Source organism: Meleagris gallopavo, chromosome 1, assembly GCF_905368555.1.
Source record: "Meleagris gallopavo chromosome 1, MGAL_WU_HG_1.1, whole genome shotgun sequence".
Lineage (NCBI taxonomy): Eukaryota > Metazoa > Chordata > Aves > Galliformes > Phasianidae > Meleagris > Meleagris gallopavo.
In genome coordinates this window covers 20,574,856-20,594,109 of record NC_139404.1, presented here as the reverse complement: position 1 = coordinate 20,594,109, position 19,254 = coordinate 20,574,856, and the positions used below count along the sequence as shown (strand labels likewise).

The following is a 19,254-nucleotide window of genomic DNA, read 5'->3' as shown; positions in this document are numbered from 1 at the left end:
TAAAGCAATGAACAGAAAGAGTCAAAAGTCATTACTGGACAAGACTAAAAAATGCATGCACTGGTACTGCCTGCCATGGCTTGTGCTGTATGACACAACGTTCTTCAGGGGAGGGAAGGGAGGGCAAGAATACTGAGCAGAGTGATGGGGAAATTTGAAGATGATATGAAATTATTTGAAATAATAAAGAATAGAGAGGAGACATATTAGTTTCAAAGCTTGATAAACAACTATATCAGTGAAAAATTATTGACTATTGACAAATGCAAGGGAGTATACGCTGGCAGAATACCTGGTATTGTTCATACACATCACTGAGCTCTAAATCAGCTGTAGCCATTTGTTAATAAACCTTGAGCATCAGAACAGATAGCTTTTGGAAATAATTTGCTTGATACCCAGCAGCCTACAGAAAAAGCTTACAATTTGTCAGGATACATAAAGAATGGGGCTGAGAATGAGATTACAGTGACACTACATAAATCAAAAGCAAGTCTTCACTTGGAGTGTTCAGCCATGGCTACAAAGCTTAACATAAATACAAACGAAGTAAGAAATACAGAAACTGACAGTAAAAACTATTATACTGCAATTATTTCATGTATTACAACTTAGAGTTAAGTAGAAAGGTATGTTGCTAAGGAGGTTAACTGGATTCTCCTACCTACCACTCCCAATATCAAAACAAGAAGACAAGTAAAGTTAAAAAGAGGAATTTATGGATTTAAATGCTTATAAACTGCCATGTTTTGGTAAATCTATGTACCAGCTACTAAATACCCAGTGTTACAGAACACTATGTGGATAGGTAATTCTGCCAGTGACTGAGAAGTCTTATCCACATAATTGAGGCCACCACTGGAGACAAGATATTGAACTGCAGGGTCAGACTCAGCCCAACAGTTCCAGTGTTTCATTGTTTAAACCGCAGGTATAGATCTTGAAAGTGCTGATGCAAAGAAAATCTTGCCAATACTCAATCACAGGCATTTCTCACAAATGACAGTTAAGAGAGACTCTTCTCTTTTAAAATGTAGAAAGCAAACCTGCAAAAATGCGAAATGTTTAAAACTACTAGAAAACAATGGAACTTGGGACAGTGGACAAACAGAAAATACAGTTTTCTTAGTAAACTCAATCGGCAGAACTTTACCAATTTGATTTCTTAACATCAGTAAGACTACTGACTGAAAACCAGTGAAGCACAAGCAAGATTACAGTTCAAATACTGTGAGCCCTCTGATGTGCTGACAAAAGAGAACACATAATACAGTCCAAGTCCGTATCTCCACACTTTTTCCTTTCACCTGTGCTCAGATAGTGCCTTATATCGAGATGATCCTTACCGAACTTTTTATATGCTGAGAAAGCAGATCTATTAAACATTATCTTGGCAAAGTTTGTTCACACAGTCTTTCATCAAGAACATGCCAATGCCTACATATTTCAACTCTGAATCAAGTTGGACTCAAACAATTATTCACGCCACCTCTGTAGAAGTGACAATAGCATAAATTTGTAACAAATACAGGACAAAGTAGATCTTGATTCCTTACAAAGAACAACAAATCTCACTCAATACAGAATCTGTGAAGCATCTGGAACAGAATTGCCTTTACAGGTTAAGCATAACCACCATGAAAATAAACTGTAAAGTATTTCCCACAGTTCTCTTCTGTCTTACACCACGTGAAAATCACAATGTTTAAAAAAAAAAACATGCTTATTCAGACTGCAAATCACACTGCGTGCTGTTCATGCTTCACCTTGTAGCATCTCCTTTATAATTGCTTCCACTCAAGACAATAACGTTTGCTGGGATTAACTTTGTTAAAATCTACTTCCTGTTAATGGGATTGTGTAAAATTTGGTCATAAACAACTGAACGGCTACATGTTAGATCACAAGTTTCCTAAATTTGCTTTCACTGAAGCTTTTTCATTATGTGTGAATTATTTTCTCTGGGACTCTTTCTAGCAAAAGAGAGTTGCAGAATATAAGAGAAGCTACAGATGCTGCAGTAATATGCACTAATAAAAGAAGAGTAACACTTGAGAAATTAAGCTTCAGTTGTCATAAAGATCTGGTAGTAAATTTATATATGTATATATATATATATGTATGTATGTACGTATGTATGTATGTATGTATTTATGCATATATATATATATGTATATGCATTTGTCCTACCTCTTATTTCAGAAGTTTTAATAATAGGTCATATATCCAGAAAGTGCTCTTCCCCTTTAATAATCACAGAGATCTGATCTCAGGTATAACACATACTAACGTTTAAGCAGAAATTTCTTTACTTCGCCCAACATGCTGTTGTGAACTTCCTTTTAGAGAGATTTTTCCTACTGATTTAAACACCAAAGAAATAGACCAGTATCCCTTAGTGTTCCTTAATGCTTATACATATGTGACACTACAAAGCATACCTTACATCTTATTTGAAATTGTTTCCCCTTTAAACTACTGACTTGTTTATGGTCACTGAAATCTGTAATTCCCAACCACTACATTTGAAAAATCACCTATAAAAATTCATATTCACTTTGATCACCACAAACTGCATTTCAACGAAGCTTGAAATGCATGCTTTTAATCTAGTTGGGTTGCTCTCTTAAAATTAGCACTGACACATGTATATTTTTATTTGCATTTCTACATTTACAAATCTTGAACTAAGTAATACGACTGAGTTAAATGGTTCTACAAATAAATCATTGCACTAAAAGTGCTTCCAAGATACAAGCTGGCTTCCTGGATATTTTTAATATTCTTTGAATTTATGCTTACAATCAATGAAAATATCTAATGTTTAAATGGAGTATGTTGTTCAAGTGAAGTAAAAAGAGAAAAAAGAAGTCAGATAATCCAAGGCCTTCCCTAGTCCTTACAGCAGTAAAGTTCAATATAATGTACACATAAAGGCGCAGACTTCCTCCATATTATAATGAGTTTTTTAACATTTAATTTCTGGAGCTTTCTAAACTCACAGTAAATTCCACAGTAGGCATCACTGTGAAAACTTAGTGTCCTTGCTCTGAGGAGCTTATTTGTCTCTGCTCTCCAAGGGCTGACTGCTATAAGAAAAATGAAATCAGCTTCAGACACAGATGAGATTGAGTATCACAGCTATTTGGCAACTGTATCACATAAAAGGAGGTAATGAACTGAGTCTTGACCTCAGTTCACACACCAGTTGGCTTGAGACAATAAACATCAGCGGACAAGACAAGGAGGAAGCGTGAGGTCTTCCTACTCCAAGCCTTGTTGGCACACCCAGAGGTGATCTTCCTGCGCATGGAATCCTTTGCTAAACCTCATGAGGTTCAGGGAGGTATGTAATGACTTCTTTCAGTTTCAAGCACAGTACACAAGTCTCCACCTCTTACACAGGACTGCTTTCCAGAATCAAATTGCAAATTGTCTCCTGTGAAACAGAAATTACTTGTGCTAGTAGGAGAAAAAGAGCATACAACATTATCTCTTGTAGGACAGAGACAGTATCTATCACCAGCTCCAGAATAAAATCTCCTTGGGACCCCCTCTGCCAGCTCTCATAACAACTTCATTCACTTCAGAAGTGTTAAAGCATAATGGTGCCTTTGAACACGTGACATTGCTTAGATAACCTCTGAGTAAATTACACTGACTGTAAATTACCTGCAGAGCATCTCCAGCTTTCTTTGCAATGGTTTCCAGAAGTTTTAATATACTTTTTGTCCCAGTTGCTTAAAAAAATATTTGTTTGAGGGATATATTTCTTGAATTTGTCACAATTATAAGGAATCTGAATGAAATACAACTCATATCAAGATTATGAGAGCACTGGTGCCATGCCAGTTAAGGAAGTGAGGTTTGGCTAACATCTTCAACACAGTCCACTCCATAGTACATACTCTTCAGGGCAAAAAGGTTAAAAAAAACTCAGATCTACAGAAGCTTTCTGCCTTTTTTTCCCCAGTTCAACTAGTGAACTTTCTACATGTTTAAAAAGTACCTCAACTCACTCATGAAGTACGAAGTCCTCAAGAGCTATTAAAGATAAAGAAGCCCCTCTTCTAACAGTCATAGGAGGGTCGAAGTGTAACAGAAAAGTGCCAGTGTGCTTACTGCTCTGAGGTACTGCCTTAAAGTTATTGAGATAGATAGACAAACAGATTGATATAAAATTGAACCTGAAGAATACCATATTGATTAAGATCTCTGAGAGAAATCAAATTGGTCCTTTGTTGCAACTCCCTTTATCAGGTACTAATTAGTACAAATATTAAAAAATACTGGAATTATTTTCCAGCTACTACAATATTAATACACCTACCATCAGATTTCATAATTTTTCAAACATTACTTTGAAGATCCTGTATCCAATTATGTAGTGTTATTATTAATTACAACTTGCAGCTTGAAATAAAGTGTTATCAATAGAGTTCAGCTGCATAAATATAAAAGGAAAACTTAAAATTGAATTAAACTGTTTCCTCTTTGTAAGACAATGTTGGAATGCTATTAGGTGGGAAAATTAGTTAAGCATGAATTCAGCATTTAAAGCAGAAATACCTCTGGGAAAAAGATTAAATTTTATATACTGTATTTCTTCAGTCTTCGTGCTGCAAAATTTCTCCTCTTAAATACCATTTGGGTGGAGGGGGGAAGAGGAAGGGCAGAAAAATGAGTCTATTCATCAGCTTACCTAATAAGATATAAAAAGCTTTAGCTTGATACTAGAAGCATAAAAAGATTACTGCTAGATACTTGAATTGATCTAATCTAAATAACAATCAATCTTGCTTATTTCTAAATTATCAATGAATCATCTAAGTGGAGAGGAAAGGTTATACACTTCGGAGGTTTATTTTCCTGTACATCCCTCCCTTCTCGCTAAACTTTCAATTTATCCACTGAAACCTTAGAAGTACAAAAGATATTAAATGTTTGAAGTAATCACAAATTTTTTAGTAGAGATACACTGAACAACTGTAGACACACACAAAACAACAGAGACAAGGTGACCTAAGAACCTCACTGAAGACAAACATTTTCACAGACAGTTCTCCATGTAAATAAAACACAGCTAGATGTGCTGAAATCTGGAACGATTTCAATAAAGTTCCTGTCACATTCATTTAGTAAATGTATTTCTTTAAATTAAGTATATAGTTATCAGTGTGATTATAACGGTAAAATATTACGAGGGACCATAAACTGTTCTCCCTCTCAGAAAAATGCTATTAACTGCAATATATCAGGATAAAAGGCAGGTAAAACTACAAAATTATGTTTCTAAAAAGCAAGCAAGCAAGAGTGTATTTTGATATGAAGTACACAGTTTCCTTCAGAGGCAAAGCTGCAACAAAGCTGTCATTTTTCCTCAGACTAAGATGTGGTCCAAAATTCTCTTTGCTACAGTTTGTACACCTCTGGCAAGATTGCAATGCAAACAGACAAGATAAAACAGGCAAGCAATGCTAAATTTCCTAATCTATTCTTAACGAGCAGATACAGTTCCCTTCCTTTATCGTCTTCATCTACTCTTCCAATATGATTTTGTAAGTGTTCCACCACAACTACCCAGCAGCATGTGTGTCAGTTTGTCATTGACCACTCATAGGGATAAAATCTCTCATGTAGCATTTCATATACTGTTCATGGATTTCTTCCATTTTTCAGTACAACCACTGCACTGCACTGCACTAACCAAGTGAGTATTCTAGTTCCAAACAGATTTTTCTGAATAAAAGAGGGCCATGACTTTATTTCTGATGGTAGGTAGATTCATTTGGTTCATAGCAGCGGGGAGAATGAACTATTAAAAGAATGTATGATTAGAAACTTCTCAACATCTATTTTGTCAAATGTCATTAACAGCAAAGTAAATAGAACAGTATTCAGCATGACAGTTTAATGAGGACTTGGTAAGACATCCTTGCTTCTATTTCTGCCTCTTTTCAGTTTCTCTCAGTGAACCAGTTTCTCTCCACTTGGTGCTTAACTCTAAAGCATTACCATATCAATCCCCTCCTTTAGTCAATGTACCAAAATGATTTGATTATGATACCAAAATGATTATAGTAATATAATTGATCAACTTTGTAATGGGAGTAAAAATACTATAATCATTGTCTTCAAACAATAATGCGTGGAAGAGCAAACTGGAATAAGTATCATTCTCTATCTTCCTTGCAATTGTTGCCATGTAAATTACTTAATTTCCAGCTATCCTTTGTCCCAGACAGGATTTTTGTCATTAAAATGAGGGCACATTTTGATATGTAATATATTCTGTGACATGTCACGGTGGTACTACTTTCACCTTTTCAGTACTCCACATTTCATTTGGGAGCCTGTTCCATTTTGCTTCTGCTACTGATCAAGAAATAGAAGTTGAACAGAAAACCCATCAAACTATAAGTTAGATGTAAAGACTCAAGATCATGACAAACAAGTGCTTGAAATAAGTATGTGAAATTATTTTCTATTCTGGAAATATTTTTACCCATTATTTCTTCTTAACAGCCTGGAGAAAAAAAAAAAATGGAAAAAGAAAAGAAAAGAAAAAAAGAAGATGCAAGCTTGCACATCTATAATTTCAAAACTGCTATCTCTCATGTCCTCACAGGCACTGAACTTTTTTCAGAAGTGAATTACTTTCACATACCCTCCTCAAATTTATTGCTTTCCATTGTGCTTATCTTTACATTTATTTTTCTTCCAGTTGTTGGTTACTTAGCTTCAAAAGGATGTAAAGAATTTATAAAGCTGTCCTACACATTTGTATGCCAACAGCACAAGGGGAGCAATGTCCTTATTAGGTTCTTAACACACATTTTATTAACATGGAGCTGGTCTGTTTTCCCATTTTCTGTCCAGTTGTATACCACGTGATGATTTTTATAAACCTACCTACTTACACTGCATAATCTCAGGCCTTGTAATTAGATGCTACTTGAACTTTCCATTTTAAAAGTATTTCCAGCCCTGTGGTTTAGGTGAAAAGTCAGAGGACAGTGAATAATAGAATTAGGCTGAAAGGAACATTAAAAAATCATCCAATCCACCTCCCAGCCTCAAGGAAAAGCTAAGTACACTTATATAATCCTTGGGCAGGTGTTTGTCTAATGCATTCTCCCAGATTCTCAGTGATGGAGGCTCCAAAACAACCCCAAGCCATCTGGTCTAATGCTTTAATATCTTAACCATTAAAAGGGGCTTTCTTCAAATCTAAACTGAGCTAAATCTAAACTGATCTCTAATGCTGGAGATTAGTTCCATTATTTCTCTTCAGACACACTGGCTTTGGATGAACGCATGTTCCTCTACCTTTTCGTAAAAGCCATTTGTCTGTTTGAAAACATTATTTTCCATCATCTATCTAATCAGCTCTTCTTCAGACTAACAAACCATGTCATTCAGCTGTTCTGTAATGACCACATTTTCAAGATTTAGGCCTTGTTCTCACTTGTGGATTCTCTCACCCATTGTGAAGTGAGGGTTAAAACCTGTACCGTGTCAAAATGAAGTTTCATAATTGCCATGCAAATTAGGTGATTACTCAAATTATTTTAAAGATGATACTCTTGTCTGCGTGTCTCAGTATGACAGGAGAAATATAGGCAGGTTATAATTTCCTATCACACTTAGATCATTTTTGAGATAGCATTGTCTAAGCAATCTTTTGCCTTTCCTCATTGTACAGACACTTGTTGCTGAAGCACAGTGCCTTGCATCTATGCTATTTTTAAAGACCACAGTTTCATACTCTCACTCTCTCTTCTAATACATTCCTAGTCTTTCCCAGATTGAAGTTACCTTCACATTTTGCAAGTACATTCTTCATTCCAAGTCCATCTGGACTAAACATGAAAATATTGGCTAGTATCTGATCCAGTAAAAACCCAAGCCAAATACCACTCAATGCATTCTTCCTTTAAAATAGAAGCCACTAATAATTACTCTCTAAGCACTTTTCTAAGTAGGCCTGCATCCAGCATATTACATTTTCACCTGTTCACTGTTCCCAAATTTGCTTAGGAGAATGCTGTTTGCAACAGTTTAAAAACACTACTAAATTAAAAAACATGACCCAAAGTATTTCTTCTACAGCTAAAAAGCTATTATATAGCTATATATATTCTCTATATTAGATTTTTTCAGCCAATGAACTACTCTGTGAATTTCTGGAAGAGCCAATCTAGTCACTGCAGTATTTGACACAACAGATGAACCTTGTTTTTCTGATGTGAAGTGTGGATGAATTACGTATGCCTTTGCTAACCCCCAAGTCAAACCACTGCAGTGTAGTTTAGCTCACCCATGAAGATACCTAGGATCTAACAGTACTGATTTGATGGTAGAAACAGAATATTTAGTGGTTAACTGATCCAGTATGTTATACACATTACTTCCCTAAGTGGCATGAATTGCTGCATTTTCATCTTACTGCCAAGTTGCAGTCAATCAGCAAATTTTATGGTTCAAGTGTAAGTACCTGAAATGCACATACAGCTTTCCATATGATTGAGATGTTATCCATATGATTGAGATGGAATATTTTCTCACCCAAACTGACTTGAAAGAGACAGAGTTCATCAGTACACGCCCTGAAAATCAAACTCAGTAAATTAACCCAGGCTATGAAGGACAAGAAGGCTGCTTGCAAATTACAGTGTTTTTTTAAAAAAGGATACTATTTTGCCATTTAACATTTTAGTTAGTGGAAGACCAATTTATCCTTCTATCAAACCATCTGCTACTTGTCATCTTTATTCCTTGGTGTCCAGAACCTACTGCTCCAGAGAAATAATCAATTTTACAGGCCAGAAATAACTACAGTAGTGAGGAGAAAAAAAAAAAAAAAGATAAAAAGAATTTAAAAATAATTCTCATAATAATGTCTGTATTTACACAGCACATTTCATCCTGAAGGAAAAACAATGAGAGCACATGTTTGTACTTCACAGACTTCTTGTTGCTCAAATTCACCAAAAATAAAAACTCAAGATGTATCCATGATGGAATAAGGAAAATGAGGTCTCATTTGAATACTACTTTCCTAAGCTAACTCAATTGCACGTCCTCTAATCTGGCTCTAATACATTCGATGGCTGCTTTCTGCCTCAGTTAATAGTTTGTTAGTATAAATTAACCTTGTGATTATAGCAAGACCTATCATACTTGCCAACTCTATCAAGAAGCTTCTCTTTTCCAAAAGGGGTACGAGGCATGCATTTTTTGCCTCCCTCAAGCTGTTCTTAAATTAGTACTAGAACTATGACCTTGGCAGACTGACAAACAGCAAAATCATCTGTAACCCCCTCCGCTTGAGTCCACGGCACACACCTACAGGTGTTCTGATCATCCTGCATAGAACCAAGCAGAGCTCAGTGATGATCTGCCAGCTATAAATGCAAAACCCGACAAGTATACACTTACCAATTTCCCTAGAGATCTGGGTGAATGCCTCTACGCCGCTCTCTCCGTAGTTTCCTTCGGAAGCCAACGTTGACACATAGTTCCACCCAAGAGCTGTCACAATGTCAACCATGGCCTGTGCTTGGTAGGAGTCAGGTGGGACCACTCGAGAGAAGAAGTCATACCTGGTGTTATCACTCAGTTCTGGAGCTGTAGATGCATAGCTGATTTGAGGTATCTGGAAATAAAACGACAAGTAATGCATGGCTATATAGTATCTTTACCCTCTATATATGTATGTGTTCAAAATGCTTAAAAGAGATTATGCACATGCACTCTGCAAAACCGAATATCTTGTTTTAATTAAATCAACTGATCAGAAAGAAGCTCAGATTTTGTAAAATGTCAGTCAAGTCTTAAATAACACTCTTAGTAAGAAATAATGCATTCTGCTTTGCTCTAGATGTCACGATTGTTGACATGTAAGCGTTAACAACTTCTTTTGTGATCCTGGCCATGACAGGAACAGATTTTTTTAAAGGAGGGATGCTTAATACTACTACAGAAGGTAAGAAGATCACATTATTAATGTCTGATTCTTAAAAATGCCACACTTCAATTCAATGAGTAAAATGTAGATTATTTCCATATTCTTGTTTCGTCTATGTGCATACCTATATGCGTGTTTTTCCATTTTCTTTCTGGATACTAAATACCAAAAGCTATCTGATAAAAAATACACAACTGTATATATGTATATAGTCTCTATACAGTATAAATTCAGAGAAGGAAAAAGGTTACAATGAAGGTCTGTAGTCCTTCATTCCAGTAGTCTTCGTGGAAACAAACAAACAAAAAAAAAAATAGACAATATACCCAGTAAATAATTGAAATACACTTTAAAAATAAATTAGCACTCTTATCTTCAGTAAATGGTTTATAATCTCTGTTAATAATAGGTGCTTAATGTACATTCTACAAAATATAAAATAGCCTTCAATGAAGCAATAATAAGAGTTCCTAATCTGATATCAATTCTAAATTGATTGTTTTGAGAACCACATTTAACAGTTCTTGGTAACAAGTCATCCAATAAATGCCCACTGTTTCATTAGATGCTATGGTAGATGATTTCAGTGGAATACTTGCATCCTATACAGTGTTTACTCAATTTTTATTTTTTTTTAAATGTATGTTATTAACATTCTGGTCACTAACCCTGCCTTTATAGGCAGCACAGATTCCTACAACCTGAAAAAAAGCAGTTTATAGCCTAAGGGGTGGCAAAATTATTTCTCAGTCAGAAAAAGAAACAACTCTTACATATCTTGGCTGTACATTTCTTTAAGAAATTTTCTACTCATGGAGAAGCCTTAGAATAAACAATCTGAAATACTGGAATAATAACAATCAGAGAGAACAGAAAAAAGGGAGGATCACAGATAAAGCAAGTTAAAGGTTGTATCTCATACAAATTAGTATTCCTAACATAACAAAGACCCACCAAGAAAAAACAAGATAAAATCTCCTTACAAAAGTTGTCTTGTATAAATTCCCTTTCTTTCAGAAAATATTCGAAACATCTTTATCTCTTTACAGAGAACAGATTCTGTTCTCCAACAACACAATTATGCGCATTTAGAGCACATATCATTCCCTTTCAAAATCTGCTCTATTACTGTTCAAAACCGTCAGCTTTTTCTAGGTAGAAAAAAAGTAAAGGCAACTTTTGTGTGTCATTTTGCACCTCAGTGTGTCATTTCACAAAAACCATGGGGTTGTTGCTTTGAGGAAAGTTATTTCATTGATAACAACTATAAAATCAACACCAGCGAGAGATATTATCAACACCACCAGACAGATATTTTGTTGTTGAAAAACATAAAGGCCAGACCACAGCATTATATATCCATTAACATTCTCAGTTCTTCTTCCTCTTCAGGCATGAGACGAATAACAAATCCTAGATATGGGTAGGAGAGCTGTTGGTACAACTTTGCAATGAGATTCTTCAGATCAATAGAGATATTTTATTTTTGGTGAGTGTTGCTGATTTGAGGCCATGGAAAAGGCAGAGAAGAGAAGCAATTTTCCTACTTTTCAGCTCCCTGTAGCTCAGCCTCTTCCCTAGAGTTATTTCTAATAACAGTGGAAGAGAAGGGAAGGTAAATAACAGTCCAAACCAAACACCCCTGAAATCACTGGATGCACCTTAAGCCACCGCAGCTTTATAGCTCCTGCCAACTTATCACCAGCATGAAGTAAAAGGAGGGGAAACACTGCCTAAACAGAAAGCCACGCCTGAGTTTCAAGAAAAAAGGCTCATGCAACGGAATATTCAGGTTATTTATTTTTATCGTACAGTAATACATTTGCTTGAAGACACTCCAAACAATACTCAGACATTGTTTGGCACAAGGAAAAAGTGCTAGGATTTAGTGGTTCAATAACCCATGAACAAAAAATATATACATTAAAATGTAACAACCCTCGTTATGGACTGTATGTTTAATAAACCATTTTGCACGTCCCCAAGTACATTTTACAAGACAGAGCATAATGCTGCCTAAGCAAAGGAACTGTTATGCGCTATCAATTCAGTAATATGTGTTTTAAAAACTCCCTAAATACATTCTGCATTTATACTTCAGGTTCTATTGGCCCCCTGAGATGTAAATTTGCTTTTTGAAAGAGACGTGTGTAAGGTCTCTTGCTCCCGTATTTCCCATTCTAAATTTATCAGTCTAAATTTTCAAAATTAAATACAATTCATTCAATATTTGCATTGTATTTATATGTTATGTAGCACTGTCAATAAAACTTCAGTTCCTTGGGGGACAAAAGGAAAAAAGTAAAGGATTGTATAACTACATTTGAATGAGTTGTCACACGACAGCTGTCACATTCCCTGGGAAGGGCTGGAAGCATTTATGTATGAATGTTCACTGATGATTTTTTTTCCTATTCTTCCTAACCTATGGTTAGGCCACTCTCCTTCTGTTAAATATGATCTGATAAACTCTCTACTTCCAGTGAGTGACATTCTTGAACTCTTTGAAATTATTATGCAGAGAAATTCATAAAAGCCTTATTTTTATTTTTAAGCTTAAGCTGATCTATTAAAAACCCTAATGTTATTTGAAGACAAACATTTATAGTATGGCACTTTAACTACAACATCTGGATTTGAAATAATATCCAGTTTTAGTATGGACTGGTCATAATCTTAGTGCATCCTGGGCTGCAGCTGAAACTACCAGCAATTCATTTTGTCTATTATCCACAGTCAGAAACATCAGAAAATGATTCCATATGTTTGGGGAAAAAAATAAAAGAAGAAAAAAAGGAGCGGACAGAAAAAAAAACAACAAATAAAACAACAGCTTATAACTGAGTAGAAAGGCTAAGACTGCAACTCAGTTTCAAGCCAAAATCGTCAGTCAAGCGTACTCTGTTTTTTTCCTGGATCTTTTTGAGCACATCTCCAAGTTGATTTAAAATCAGTCTCTAAAGATCTCCTCTTCCAAGAGGATCAAAGAAGACAGAGCAGTTACGTCAGAACTAGCTGTCCAAAAGCTGTAATTGCGGCAGCACTTCAAAGAGGGAATATCTGTATGACATATCTTCCAAGCATTACTACAGAACAGACTGCTGCTTCCTGATGGAGCAGGTGTGAGCAATTTCAGAACAGCCAAAAGCAGCTAGCATTGTATGTCATTTATTTCACTCAACTGGTGAACCACTTCCAGTCTCCAATATACTGGGGGAAAAAAAAAAAAAAAACGAAAAAGCCAACTCCCAACTACTATTCATCAGTAATTATGACTCCGGATGTATTTGGTGGGTCCAGTGCAGGGATCCAATCCCATACAGGTTTTGCACTAAGAACAGCAAAGAAAACTAAGTGAGATCAATTTGCCCTTCCAGTAAAGAATCTTGAACACAGCAGGCAGCTCTCAGCCAATATGCCTTCTCTTCTATGACATTCTGTCCAAATTAAGCACAAAAGGTCATTGGAATCTTCCTTACTGAGCTCTCAAATCCATTTGCTTGCTGCATTTGTCAGTGTATAGTATCAGCTGGTCACTTTGAGTGCCATCTTCCTTTATGCAGCCTTTCATCTGAAAGCATGATTTGGGAGCAGAGTAGGAGACAGCAAAACAAGCTAAACTCATACCAAAAAAAAAAAAAAAAAAACAAGAAAGAAATCACCAATAATTTTGAACATTACTGATAGTGAGTTACGCTCACAGAAGTAACCATGCAATACAGGCACGCAGCATAATGGGCTTAATCTATCATTAATCATTAATAGCGCTTGTCTTTTCAAGATTTTTATTCCCTCTTATGTACAGCAAGAGAGAGTTCCCTGTGAGTAAAAAAATAAAAAATAAAAAAATCACAGCAGTGAAATGAATCCTCAGGGCTTAGATATTGAACAGTTGCTGAAGAGAGCTGAGGTCACTGTCTTTCAGCTATTAGATACATTTACACATTTGTAAATTGCCATTAGCTGGAGCATCATCCTAGCCTGCTCGCACTTCAGAAAATGTGTGTCAGCCTGCAGTGCAGTAATGCTAAACTCACTGAGGTTAGACATACAAGATTTAAAAGAGTTTGATGAGGTTTTGAACTATGCCAGAAAAAGATTTAAACTGCTCCATTTTGTTACCAACTGTAGGAGATGAAATGTACCCTGAAACTGTCCATTTCCCTCCACTGACACTAAAGGGAGCCTGGGGGATAAACTTAATTGATACATACTCAATTTAGAACATTACTGTAAACAGCTACGGGTCTTCTCTTGAATCTCACTATCCCATTCATTTTAGCAACACATGATGATTAGCACAGCTAACTATCAATTTCCTTCTGAAAGGCCTTCATCTGTCCATCTACGGCAAATACTGAATAGGTTACCCATGCATTACTAGAGACCTTATTTCATTCATTTTGAGAATAAACCAAAACTAGAGAACATCCTGGAAAGATATAACATGTTAAGACTCACCCATGCCGTCGGAGATTTGAAATGACCCTTTCAGGGCTCAGAGCAGGTTGATGCCTTGCCAGCTCCACTGACTACAAATCACCTACAGCTCACACAGAAAAAGGTTCAGCACATGTAGTTTTTGATTCAGCCTTTTTCCATGGATTTTACCGTGAAAAAGACCATTCTGCTTCTATTTATGTTTGCATTAGATGTACATTCATTTAGATTTAAAAACGTGTATTTGTAAATTTTATTTATTCAGAAGGACACAGTGTATGTTCTCTCTTAACGTTTAGGACTTTGACACCATCTGAGAGACATCTGCTAACCACAGTATTCATCATGTGTCCAGTAAGGTACCCTGGGCAGGAACTGACATAGATGTTCCCAAAAAACACCTGCTAGAGAAAATACATTAAAAACAGGTACACTTTTTACCTAGACGGATATGACTTAAAATGCATTTAGATGAAAAGAGGGAAAAAAAAAAAAAAAATTAAAAGCTTTGGAAAGGGAAAGAATGGAAGTATAATCTGAAAGCTCATTAGCGGATTTCCCTTAGAAGGCAGGATTTTTTTAAAAAAAACAATTTGAGTTACTCCAAGTCATTCTGTTGGCACTAACTATCATAATGGTTTCTTTCAAGGCTGCTTGCAACTTGTACACCTCTTGAAAAGGAGCTAATGATAAGGTAATGTCAATTTTTTTGAAAATTCCTCTGCATTTTATACATTTTTGTGCAGAAATATGGCATTTGTGATTAAATCTAATACATCTCTTCCTATTCTTTTCTCCAGATACACAGACAGAAGTGATCCATCACACCTAAATGTTTCTGAGTTGGGATGGGTAAATTATTTTACTCTTTCTTTTCACCTCCTACTAGTCTTGCACTGGTTTTACCTCTTTTGATATCAGTTACATTCTAAGGACATATTCCTGAGAAGCATATACTTTCAATGAGCTACACTGAAGTTTTCATGAGAAAAAGACACAGGTCACCAACTACAAAAACAGAAATGAGATATTGCACCTCTTTCTGAGGTTACCTCTGAGGGCAAATCCATCGGCGCCTAAGGTATTCTGCATAAAGTGAATTACCCTCAAGAAAGTAGCTTCTTATAGCTAAAACACATATTTGTATAGCATCAGATATGGGATGACAAAATATTAAACTTACACAGCATTTCATTCCACCTCCATTATCCACATTAACCAGATGTGTTACAGCAAGGCTCTTTTAGTTTGTGACCTCTGTGCTGCCTTCATACAACAAGGTGCAAAAAGAAGGAATGTGTATAATATAAAGGGTTTGAATTTGATAAATAGTTTGCTCCCATTGGGTTGAAGTAGGTCAGGGACTCATTAGAAGTAATTATTTTTAATTACACGTAAGGAATAGTACATAAGAAAGAAAAAAAAAGTGATATCACAATTTCAAATCCCTGAATAGATGCAGCATCTACAAAACAAATTTACCACTCTGCAAAGTACAGGCCTTTGTGCTCTGTGATGCACTTTAGGGCAAAAACATTAAAAGGATATTTATGCATTATGAACGTTTTTACAGCTGAAACACATCTTGTCACACTGTGCATTGCTGTGTAACTCCGGGAGGACAAGAATCCATCTAAGGACAGCTTGAAATGTCATCAATGTTTTGTGCAAAAGAATCTATTGATAAATGTTTAACAATGGCATTTTCTCAGCAAGGAAGCTCTATTCTGCTATTTCCACATCCCTTTAAGTCCTGGATTTGCCTCTGAAAAGCCAGCTACAATAAGCAGTTCCACATTAAATTATCCACCATATGTAGGCAGCTTCTTTCCAAATATTTTAAAACCAGCTGAGGTCAAAGCACTGAACAATAAATGGGAGAAACAGTAGATCAAATGAGTAACATTTTCATACTGAGATCAAATCACTACAAGGGGAGTGGGGGATCTTAACCTTGGGAACAGCTGTTAGTGCTTCCTTTACAGCTTCTTATGTTCTCCACTCATCAGATCAAATGGGAAGCCAAGGATGGGCAGATAGCTCTAGGGACTTCAACTACTAAACCTCTTTTTCTGCTTGTTGGAAAACTCTCACTTAATTGTGTGCATCAATATGTTAAACTCATGTCAATCTCTACTGAGCAAAGCGTGAACTCTCATATTTTAAAGCTTTTTTATTTCCATTTTCCTCATTAGGCTCTGTCACTACAATGCTGGCAGCAACTGTAGCCTCTTCTGATGAGTTTGAGGAAATTTATAAAGATGTGCATTACTTTTGGTCCAAACTAATAAAGACATTTATTATTATTATTATTATTCAGCAGCAATAAAATTATCTTGTAAGGTAATATTGCTATCCAAATCAGGTTTTCTTTATATTCATTTACAAATAGAACTACAGAGAGCACAGCAGCCATCTTCACTCACCCATGAGGACATGCAGTTGTCACAGGATTTTTTCCTGATTATAGAGAACATCACTATGGAGGAAGCGCTCTCAGCAAGATGCAAGATGGGTGCTCTGCTTAATGGACAATTCTCGTTTTTGCATTCACTCTTCAACATTGCAAGAGCAGTACCCTGTATACCACTGGCTGAGCAGTAGTGCTATCCTTCTGTTACCCATGCTGTCAGCTTACTATCAGATACAAATATCTGAAAACATAACGTGGGGAGACAAAGTGAGTTTTGTACTGTTTACAGCATTCTCCACAGCTGTGGAGAACATCAATTTATGTAGACAGTGCTCAGCTACCCAGACACATCTGCACATCCTTCATGTGTTTTAGAGCATGCAACACTTCAGCTGTTCCTCCAGAAAGCCCAGATTCCCTGTAATCTGTCTGCCCTGCACTAATGCCTTGGACACCTCATCATATCAGAGCACATTAAGGGAACCCCTGTGATTCATCACAGCTAGGGATTCCTTCTGGAGTATAGCCAGTTCATATAGGATTATAAAACATAGTTTTAAATCCATATATTACAGACTTGGAAAAGAGAAATGTCAGCTGGCTTTTTTTTATTTTGATTTCAGATAATTTTTCTACTTTTCTAAAAAATAATCAGTGTTGGTAAGCAGCAGTTTTACATTGTGTTTTTAACCTTAAAAGCTACAAGAAAATGTGAATGTACATTCTCAGCCATTTCCAAAGAATTAAATGCTTTTCACATTACCACAGTGAGATGCTAAGTCCCTTTGCTACTGGTAGAAAAGTTGAAGAAAAATGCAAAACTTTTCCAATCAAAAGATTGGGAGTCATCCATGAACTAAGCTCTGAGGCTCACAGGACAGATATCCTCCCTTTCTATTCAAAATGGACTACATTTAAAAATAGGGTGGCCGAGTACAAAAGGCATCCTCTTCCACATGGCTCCTGAACAACATATGGCAATGTCTCTTCTGTTCCATCATTACCAGATTTTTATTCTGATCTCTGACTTAAATACTGAGGTTTATCGCTGTATTGATCCATGGATTATGTCATCAAAAGCATAAGGGCAAGCAGAGAGATCAAAATCCAGGCAAACACAGTAAGAGCACACAAAGTAGGACCATGCTGCCACAGGTTTGCAGATTCTCCACAACAGCTCCTACAGAATTTTAGAAAGTTGCAATAGTCCCAATATTTAAACTCAGTAAGCTGGTCAAGTGCACTGGCAATGAAGAAGTGACATGGGGTGAGAAGGGAACAACATAAAGCCAAAAAGATAAACTCATTATGTGGCCAAACTTGTTTCAAATAACAGGAATGACCAACTGCTTTGTTTCCTTGTATCTAGCAGTGTCAGAAACTGGAATCCCTGAAGGTCAAACTGGTTGCCAGTGTGTTGGTCTTCCGTGAAACATTTAGTAGCACTAAACAGTGGATGTGAACACATTATCTGCTGTTTGGGGATAGTTCACATTGTCACTGAAGCATTTTGCAGACAATTTGCAAGGTCTTTACAGAGTGACTGGTGTTTTGGAGACTGCTCCACAGACAAGAAGTCAGAGCAACACAAACTGTGCTCAGAGCCTAACAGGGTAATGAGATCAAGAACTATCAAGAAACGGAGCCTACACCAAAAAATAGCACACAGATAGTCTCCATAATGTATCTATAATAATAGATGGTAGCAAACAGAAAACCTAACAATCAGTTTTCAAACATACCAGTATTTCATAAATATTGTCATACGCATAGGAAAGGCACAACATTAAAATAATAAAGCAAACAAATAAATCAAGCAGCAGAAGGTTGTGCCCATGATCCGGCATATCAGAGGTACAAGCACAAACTTGTTCATCATTTGTTTTAACTCTGCCAGCAGTCACTAGCAAAATCGCACAAAGAATAGGACAGCACTGAAAGTTCAAAACTTAAAAAGACACTTGCATATAGATATAACATGCAGACTCTATTTCATCACTGGCAAAAATACATAGCTAATAGTAGTAACTGTGTTGAAAAATAGTGCCCTATGGCTGGAATTTTGCTCTATCAAGTAGTGTTCCTTTGCTCTTGGTATCTATTGTATTTTTCATGGAAATAAATAGAAGGCATTACTTACAGAGCAGCCAACATATGTTCCTTATAAGGATAGACAGATAGATAAATAAATAATTTTCCCTGATAGTTTTTTCCTCATGCTTCCTATAGTTTGTGCTTTCTTTCTTCAGATATTTCAACAACTTACATTTTTGCCCTATTATCTTTACTCTTTCTTCTGTGTGAAGTGCCAGGTCCTGCACTTTGGTCACAGCAACCCCACACAATGTTACAGGCTTGGGGCAGAGTGGCTGGAAGACTGTGTAGAGGAAATGGACCTGGGGGTATTGATTGCTCAGCTGAACATGAGCCA

The 19,254-nt window shown here is 36.3% G+C and overlaps 1 protein-coding gene across 1 annotated transcript in view; it reads right to left on the bottom strand.

Moving 5' to 3' along the window:
- GRM8 (glutamate metabotropic receptor 8) overlaps positions 1-19,254 on the bottom strand; it is a 346,291-nt gene that overhangs the window by 242,389 nt on the left and 84,648 nt on the right. The window contains exon 4 of the mRNA XM_085218365.1: positions 9,442-9,658. Within this exon, the coding sequence (XP_085074491.1) occupies positions 9,442-9,658 (217 nt within the window). The remainder of the gene's footprint in view (positions 1-9,441; positions 9,659-19,254) is intronic.